This window comes from Blastocystis sp. subtype 4 (assembly GCF_000743755.1).
Source record: "Blastocystis sp. subtype 4 strain WR1 chromosome Unknown seqid_0355, whole genome shotgun sequence".
Lineage (NCBI taxonomy): Eukaryota > Bigyra > Opalinata > Blastocystidae > Blastocystis > Blastocystis sp. subtype 4.
In genome coordinates, this window is record NW_014569192.1 from 1 (window position 1) to 9176 (window position 9176).

The 9176-nt window shown below is 39.0% G+C and overlaps 4 protein-coding genes across 4 annotated transcripts; 2 read left to right on the plus strand and 2 right to left on the minus strand.

Annotated features, from left to right (window-relative positions):
* Window positions 1-580: 580 nt before the first annotated feature.
* JH06_5501 (DNA repair protein RAD51) lies at window positions 581-1555 on the minus strand (the record flags this gene model as incomplete). The annotated part of the gene is made up of 4 exons (XM_014670000.1): window positions 581-1213; window positions 1245-1355; window positions 1386-1484; window positions 1517-1555. The coding sequence occupies 4 exons, from the start codon at window positions 1553-1555 to the stop codon at window positions 581-583; spliced, it is 882 nt and encodes a 293-aa protein (XP_014525486.1).
* A 552-nt stretch (window positions 1556-2107) lies between these two features.
* On the plus strand, window positions 2108-4249 carry JH06_5355 (hypothetical protein; the record flags this gene model as incomplete). The annotated part of the gene is made up of 8 exons (XM_014670001.1): window positions 2108-2278; window positions 2316-2436; window positions 2468-2509; window positions 2540-2757; window positions 2787-2852; window positions 2882-3976; window positions 4007-4048; window positions 4079-4249. The coding sequence occupies 8 exons, from the start codon at window positions 2108-2110 to the stop codon at window positions 4247-4249; spliced, it is 1926 nt and encodes a 641-aa protein (XP_014525487.1).
* A 586-nt stretch (window positions 4250-4835) lies between these two features.
* On the plus strand, window positions 4836-5707 carry JH06_5225 (hypothetical protein; the record flags this gene model as incomplete). The annotated part of the gene is made up of 4 exons (XM_014670002.1): window positions 4836-4992; window positions 5021-5205; window positions 5237-5392; window positions 5423-5707. 4 exons carry the CDS (start codon window positions 4836-4838, stop codon window positions 5705-5707), a joined length of 783 nt encoding a protein of 260 aa, XP_014525488.1.
* Window positions 5708-6155: 448 nt separating this feature from the next.
* JH06_5226 (CDK protein kinase) lies at window positions 6156-6965 on the minus strand (the record flags this gene model as incomplete). The annotated part of the gene is made up of 5 exons (XM_014670003.1): window positions 6156-6260; window positions 6291-6639; window positions 6669-6764; window positions 6794-6855; window positions 6888-6965. 5 exons carry the CDS (start codon window positions 6963-6965, stop codon window positions 6156-6158), a joined length of 690 nt encoding a protein of 229 aa, XP_014525489.1.
* Between the last annotated feature and the right edge of the window lie 2211 nt (window positions 6966-9176).

Below are 9176 nucleotides of genomic sequence, written 5' to 3' on the forward strand. Positions count from 1 at the left end.
TCCAGAAGAGGGGGTGATAGGGAAAAGCATAGCAGCATCCGAGACCTGATAGATCGAATGGGCAGCAGCTTCATTACCGTCGATGGCAACACGTTTACGATTACTTGCATTTCGAGCAATAACAGCTCTGGGAACAGTAGTACCACACTTACTGCCCGTTTTCACAGCATATGTCACTGTACGCTTTACTAGAGTATTGAACATCTTATATTCAAGCTGACAATGGGTTTAGCAAAAGCTATTTATAGCAAAAGCCAACTCAGGACAATTCGATAATCACGGGAATTTCATCTATCCAAGCTCATTCTTTTCCATTCTCCGTCTCCTCAAAACGTGGAACCCTCTTGAGTTCCCCAGTTCAAAACAAGTGATTCAAGTTATTATATGTGTATTTCCTTCAAACAAAACGAAAAAGACAGTGTTACAATGACTATTCGGTTGCTTCAACAACTCCAAATTCGGAGATACCAAAAGAGGCTTCTGCTTCTGGTAAACAAGGAGAATCGACGACTTTGCAGATTCGAGTTGTTCCCCTTCCCTTCTTTAGACGTAATCTAGTTGTGAGTGTTCATTGTTGCTTTTACCTTGTGGTACTTGCATGGGCCATAATGTTGCCTCCAATTGGTTTGAGAGGATCCTTTGCGAAAACGCCACTGTCAGGATTAGCAACGACTTGGTTGGTAACAACGACAGCAACTCCAAATTCATCAGCAAGTTTCTGCAAACCTCGCAAGAATTGAGCTAGATTCTGTTGTCGAGTGGAGAGTTCTCCACGACCTGTGTAATCTGTTCGGAATAGAGCAGTTGCCGAATCGACAATGATTAAAGCAAAAGAGCCATCAGCAAGCAAACCACCTGCTTCAACTAGCAACTGCATTTGGTGTTCACTGTTGTAGGCACGAGCATAGACCACATTGTTCATAACCTCGTTGCTATCCAATTGAAAGCGTTCACTGATCTGAATAAGTCGCTCTGGACGGAAGGTTCCTTCTGTATCAATGTACAATGCCTTTCCAGAAGCACCACCATTATCTCTGGGTAACTGACAAATCACACACAGTGTATGACACAATTGTGTTTTACCAGTTCGAAATTCTCCATACAATTCTGTGAGTGTTCCTGCTTCCATTCCGCCTGCTAGAATAGTATCCAATTCCTTACAACCTGTCGAAATGTGAACTACATCTTTCCTCAATTCATTGTATTCTGTAGCCTATAAATCATCAGTAAGAATCATTTCAAACCGATGTGAAGCCCATAGGAACAAGCTTCATGGCACATTGTTGGATCTTTTGAGCTTTGGCTTCACTAATACCCTTCACCTCAATTAGTTTCTTCATTGTTGCCATTGCAACCTATTTATCAGTCCATCCAATTGTCTTTACAGCTTCGACTGTGTAATACCCTCCTTCTTGCAGCTTCTTAATATCACTAGCATTAATTCCAGACCCTTCCAACTTCTCTAGAGGGGTTGGTCCTCGGTTCTAGGTTTTGGTGGCAAACTCCAACTCCTTACTTCCTGCTCCATTCCCATATCTTCACGTTGTTCCTGCATTATCAATATCTGAAAAGTGGGTAAACCACAAAACTGTGTTACTAAACAAGATAATTGTGATCTTCAGTTCCTTCTTGACCTGCGGATTTGAGGTATCCTTTGAACCAATGAGATTTCGATTTCGATTNGATGGATGACTGTTTATGAACAAAACGGTTAGTATTCAGGAGAGATAATGGATAATTCGTTCATTCTTTCAGAATGTGTTTATATTGGATGATGGAATAGTTTGGATAGGATTCTGGAGATTTGATTCCTGAGCAAGTATTTACCATTTACTATTGCGCGCCTACAGGTTGAATGATGGAAAGTAGTAGATGAGCTGATTACTGATGATAATAACCACTTCTCTTCATCCTCACTTCTTTTTTCTCTCATTCATTGTTCCAGTACATGCTCAACTTGATATCAATCATTTACAGCAATAATGAATGAAGGCGGCAAAAGTGGAGGCAAAGTGATTCCATTCAAACTTAAGAGAATAGACTTTCTTGGTCGTTTTATTCTTTGACGTGTACAGCAAACGGAAGAATTGTGAATAGAAAAGTGGACATGAGTTTGGACAATAATCTATGTAGAAGTGAGATGGAGCAAGAAAAGGATGGTAATCGATCTGTAGTACCTAAAAGCAGATGGACAATAAAGAAGAATCGTGAATTGTTGATATCTGTGAATCAAGACAAGTTGTCTTGGGAAGAAGTTTCCCGATTGTTGGATATTGGTGTGAAAGCAAGTGATGAATGGATTATTTGATGAATAGGAGTGTAAACAACAGTACACGTTTCTCATTCATTCGGATAAGTATGCTCTTTCGAATCTCCCTGATCTCCCTGATTCAGCTGAGGTAGATGAACCTCTTGATATCTTTATTAGTCCTCCTGGTAGTGGTTGATTCAGTTCGCTGACTTGTAGAGAAGGAGAATCATAGAGAAATGAAAGAGAAAAAGAAGAGACGTATCATAATGGAATGTGAATGATATGAAGGGAGAATTACCAAGTTGGCTCAAAAGGCTCAGATTTCGTTGACTCATCGCTATGTACCTACTGAGTATTCAAGTTGGGATGAGACTCGTCGTCAATTATGGGATGCGATTCCCTTCAATGCAAATGAGTACTATCTGAAGTATCTTCCTCCTATGGTTTCAGGTCGTTCTGAAGACTGGAGTGAAGAGGAGAAGAATGAGTTACTGGAGACAGTGAATGTGAGAATGAGGATTGTTTGTGAGTGTAGAATTATCCTCCAAATGATAAGTGGGGTTTGTTTTCACTTCATTTTCTTGGTCGTACAGGTGAAGAAGTATGGGTAAGAGATATACTGATATATAGTGTCAAAGGATGTATGAGTATTTGATGGTACAATTAGAATGTCATTCTGAGAAGAAGATGGAAGAGGAACCAAATGTGAATCCTTTGGAAGGAGTTGTGGATATTCCAGAGACAACTACACAGAATCCAGTGATTGTGCAATCGCAAGAGATGATTGTTCAGCCTCTTGAGACAGTTAGAATTGTTCCAGAGACAATTCCACAATCACAAGACATTCCTATATCATCACCTCTCTCTCCTCTTAGTGAATCCTGTGATTGGAAGCCAGAGGAATTGAAAGCTATCACAGAACTACTTCCTGAAGACAGCTGGGATGAGTCAGTCCATAGCTCAGGAAACGAATCGGATCATAGCTGGAAAGTGATTGGAGAGGGAGGAGAAACACTCTCAACATCAGAGAAGAGTACCAATGATGTGGAGCCAAGTGTTGAATCTCATTTGATTATTCGTCACAATATCATATTCAGTGATTCAGAATCAATGAGTGTTCCTTCCTCACCTGAACACAAAGTGTCTGAACCAGAAACGTTGATTCCAGTATCGTCTCTGGAGGTGACATCACCAGAATCTGTGGTTCAATCAATTCAGATGGATGGATTAGAACTTGGGATCCAACAACAACCATTCACTCAACCAGAACCATCAGCTGAGCCCCTAATTCAACAAGAGCCAATAGACTCACCTTCTGCTTCGATTGCTCCAGAATCACTAGTAACACCTCCTCGACCAACTCATAAGCGTGGTGCAGTGGAAGTGATGAATGAATCACCTTTCTGTAGTCCTTCCAAGATACTCACAACAGCGATTCCTGCTTTGCCTGTGATTGAAACACCCACAAGACCACGAAAGGATCCAAAGAACTCTCTTGGATTGGAACAGAGTCCAACCAAGGTAAAAGAGTCGAAATATCATCCCTTCACTCCTTATCAGGAATCAGATTTCGTCTCCTTGAGAGAGACAGGACATCCTCTCTCTAGTAAGATACGTCGACTTTTGATTCAACAGGAAGAAGAAAGAAATCGATTCCAGAAACTGATACGAAAACAAACAAATGGCTTGTATGAATCCTTTCAGCGGGAACGAGAACAAGGAAAGGTAATTGTGATCCAATGAACTAATCATTAGAAGGCGTTTACAGATCTCCAAAAGGAATATTTGAATCAATATGTTGTTGAGGGATTGAGGAATGATCTGTAGAATTTGATTTGTCGAACACTCCAACTCCAGTACAACAGTATGATAAGCAAACAAATGAAACAGTTGCAGTTCTATTGTGTTCGTGAGGGATGTGGCTCTCTTCTGGATGAAACAAAGATATACTCTTTGCATATTCCAAAATTGTCGTTTTCTGTGAATCTCTTTGTATGACCTGTTTGTTGGGGAATGAAATGTGATGAGTAAGAGATTCAATTTGAATANATGGAATCGTATCTATTCTCAGAAGTACTAATTCCTATTTAAAAAGGGTTGAGAAACGCATTGGATAATTAAAATGCCCATTATTAAGATTCACTGAAATGGACCCTTTGGTGAAAGGATATACAATTTGTGTGACATTATCGGTACTGATTGCAATGATATCAGTCCTGATGTCAACAGAACTCCATATCCGATCGTATCGTAGCTGTATGTGAATTTGATGGAAAGACTTATCTTAACACCTAAGAAGCAGGAGGTGATAGTGAATGGTAAGAATGTTGATAAAACTAGACAACTAGAAGAAAGTGTGCGTATTAATCCTTCATACCGAATGAAGACGTATGACTTTAGAAGGACTGAGCTGTAAAAATGAACTGTTTCTTGTAATGTAAAGGAAATCCGAAATTGAGAACCGTCGAGTTCTTTTCTTTAGAGATTATTTAAAGTTGGACTCTTTAGTTTTGATTTATCGAATAGAAGTCCGATTCAAGGTATTCCAACCGCTTTACAATCGTTTGGTTTGTGTTTAAAGTGAATGGTTAGTTCTATCTACTCTTCTATTCATCGAATTGATAGTGGGAATGGCTTTGACTTGATCTTCCTGCGAAATGTGTGTTATGATGCAGAATCAATGCGGTTAATCCTCTTCACAGACTTGCAAGACAACTCAAAGTTCTCTTCTATTATGAAGGGTAAGTTTATGTGTCACTTCTTAGCTAGATCTTCCTCGTCAAGATCTCTTTGCAGTGGTTGAAGGTCAATACCCTCAATTGGAAACAGAAAAGGATCAGAGTGTTGATGGAAACTATCTGTTTCTGACAGATTCCTCTATGGATAGCATCTCTCAGTTTGCTACTGTGAATTTCCTTCTTCATTTTGCCCTCCACAGTACTAAGTATCCTTCTGTACCCTCATCTCCTATCATCTGATGAATAGCTTCTTCGAGCCTTTCTCCCTTTCCTCTCGATGGAAGCATCATCGGATATCTATGAGTATCTATCTATTCTCCAGTCTCTTTATCCATCGCAACGACCTGTTCTTCTGTATTATCGTGAGGATATGACATCAGGTCTCACATGCTATCGTGAGCTGGTTCTGTTGAGAGGAGTGATTAATGAGTAGACTGTTCCGACTCTTATTCAATATGCTGAAGAAGGATCTATTCATTTAGATTTGTATGAAGCAGATACTGTCCGATTAGCTGCATATCGATATTACAAGTTCTATTCTAAGCTTCCAGTCCCAACAACAGCTATTGTCCTTCATGCGAAATCACGAGCAGAAGTGTTAGGAGAGAGAGGAACTATTTTGAACATGGACGAATTGGATGCTTTCTTTAAGAAGAAAGTGGCTGTAAGAATAAGGATAAATGAGGAACATAGATTTGGTCTTATCGTAGTATTGTGATGGATGAGGTTAGCAAAGCAACTAAACTACATGCCCTTTTCGAGACGGATATTCTATTTGGTGTATCTCAATCTCTCTTTGTGAATATGATCTATATGGTACCTGGAAGTTGTGTCGTAGTGGTAAGTCCTGAACTCATATCATCATCTCATTTCAACTCTATTGCGGAGCAGTCACAATTACTCTTCTTAGAGATCTCCAACTTCAGTATTCCACTTCCTGATACTTGTAAAGATCGATCAAGTAATGTTGTGGCCCATATGTATTCTGAGAAGTGTTGGAAAGAACTGAATCAGCGACCTGTTTATGTGCAGCCAGGAATGTTGATGTCTTATTTGCGTGTAGCTAAGACATATACAATGATTCATAAGTATTATGATGAAAGTGAAGGTGATTATGTGTGATTAGAACGTGATGTCTGTTTGTTGGAAACAGCCATTCCTTCAGATTACATTTGTCTTCTATTAGTCTTTCTCTTGATATCATCAAAATAGGGATGTTCCAGAGCTTGCTGACAATCAATACGTCTTTCCGGATCATATGTCAGTAATCGCTATGTTTCATTCAATCCCTCATCTTCTACACTCAACAAATCTAATGCATTACTATCCATCCGAGGAACGAGTTCATTTAGAGATCTTCGAGGATACATTGGATATGAAGCATTCCATTCAGGATAACTAGCAAGCTTGGGCATTGTAGCCAAAGTGGGTGTTCCTAACTTCTTGAATATCACATCACGTTCATCTGCTTCATTCTGACCAGGGAATAGAGGAGTACTATTGTACAATTCTTGGAATAACTCTTCTCTCATGACCATACCTGCAAAAATACAACCACAAGACCACATATCAACACTGGTGTTGTAATCACGATTACCAAGAAGGATATCTGGAGAACGATACCACAAAGTGACGACCTCACTTGTATATCTGGTGATGAAGGAACCAATCATTCATACTTCTTCACAGGAATTCCCGAAGCACGAGCCAGACCAAAATCACCAAGTTTCAACTCACCATCACGATTGATCAGCAGATTCTGAGGCTTTAAATCTCTACAATTATATTTATACATAAAACCCACCTGTGCAAAATGCGATAGCGATGACACTCCTGAAGTCCTAATAACATTTGGTACATAAACGACTGATCATTAGAATTCCATTCCTCTATACTACCTTAATCACAGGAATGTCCAACAGTTGTTCTCGATCCAAATACTTACGCAAGTCCTGATCCAAAAACTCAAACACCATTGTCAAACAGTTTTCAGTATGAATCACATCATAGAGTCTGCATATTACAGAAACGAACAAAATCAACCGAACAATATTTGGATGATGTAATTCCTTCAGAAGGGCGATTTCACGAATTGCTGTACTCGGGATTCCTTCTTCTCGAGAATTCAAGCGAATCTTCTTGAGTGCAACAATCTCACCTAATCATAAACGAGTACAGAGTTATATAACCGGTACGCGTATCTCTTGCCTGAAATACAACTCCATACGTTCCTATACATCAGATCCACCTGCTGATTTATCTACCTTCACCAACCTTGTTCAATTCCTCATAACGCTGCATGAAATGAAATAAAAATGCAACAAACAAAGGTGATTATACTATCTTTAAAATCACGTTCATTATCTTCAAATAACAGGTTAATAGTGATTAGAAGCAAAACTCTGGAGAGTCCATCTTCCTTTATCCACATTTACACTGGATAATTGTATCCTTTAGAAAATTTTAAAGAGTAGTCAGAAGGACCTTTATAAGTAAAACAGATGTCTTCATTACTTGCTGTAAAAAAGGATACACTATCGTTCCTATACTGCCCAGTGACAACAAGAGTACAAGATGGGAATAACTCCACAAGTGCCATGAATGGCCCATCTCGTTTTCCATTATCGTATGTAACATAACCCATATAGGTCTTTGTATCTGAGAGCATAATGGTCATGCCGTGTCTCTTGCCATAGTTTGAGTCTCCATAGGATTTATATCTAGAGAAGAAGTCATTCCAATATGATTTCGATTGGCCTTTATTTGATATAAATCCAGAAATGAAATCAAAGTATTTCCATAGGACGGAGCCTTTCAAGTGCTTCTCCAAGTCAGTATAATTGTAAGGCTCAATATTGATTATACACTCATCTGGAGTTACATTCTGTGATTCTGGGTATAGACTAGCAACCTGTTCACTTTGAGTGTGTGAATCCAGTAGACTCTCTTCCGGATGAAACCACTTCCGGATTCTAGAGATTCCTCTCTCCACGATTCCATAGATCCAATTCCAAACGTTCATTATTTGTTAAGCAGTAATGCGGGATCCCAAGAATTTGTAATCTTGGAATGATTACACTTTATCAAATCCATGAATAATATTCATCAAGCGCTATACAGACAAGCTCAGAAACGTGAACAGCAGAAGAAATTGGTGATTAAGAACATGGTGAGGATTTATCCACATAGATAATCTTTAGCAAAGAAATTCACTTACTGGAGATGATCAAGATGATAATCCATCAGGTAATTGTATCGTCATCGCGGTTCATCTCTGTAGAACATCTTGTTTCTCTTCTTCCTCGGAATACCTCTTCATCAGGTAAAAAGCCTAGAAAGGATGAAGAAGAAGTGAAACATGTAGAAGAGAACAACTATCCCCTTTCTACTTTCGAAGGTTCCGAATTTGATGAGTCTGAGCACTCTTTACATGTTACTCCCAAGAAGTCATCTATTCTCGATCCAGATGTTGCCAAAATGGAAAGTGCAAAGAGAAGGGATGAAGAAGAAGAACGTCAAAGAGAAAGTGAAATTCGAAAACGAAGACAACAAAAGTCACCAATCTCCACTGAGAAAGCAATTGCTGTTCCGAAAACAGTACCTCCTAGATATGTAGAAGAAAGTCATTCAGAAATGAGTAGCATTCTTGACCCCGAACCTGTTCAACAGTCACATCCAATCTCACTTGATATTATTTTCTTTGCTGTTTTAGTTTTGATTTTGTTTATTTTGGGATGCTTGTGTTGTCGTGGAGTAATGATGGTGTTAGCTACTGTTCTTTTTCATCTTTAGGAGCCTGAAATGACTTTGAAGAAGTGTGCTTCCGATTTTTCAACTTGTTTCGCAATCATGTCAAAAGTAAATGAGGAGTTTGAGGATGAGTATTAGAATGTGCGTAATATGTTGTACTAGTGATCCATTACTAATATGCGACTCTTGTTCTTGTTTATTTTCAAAACGTATCTCCTGTAGTATCTTCTCTCGAATTGGTGATGAAATAGACAAAAATGAGTAAGTACCATAGAGTTTCCCTGTTTGTTTCCACGATTCTAGGCATCAAAGACCAAAACTTGATTATAACGTCTCGGAATCATGAGTGCTTCTGATACAGACAAACGAATTGAGCAGATGTGTGAGTTCATCAAGCAAGAAGCGATTGAAAAGGCAACTGAGATCAAGATCAAGAC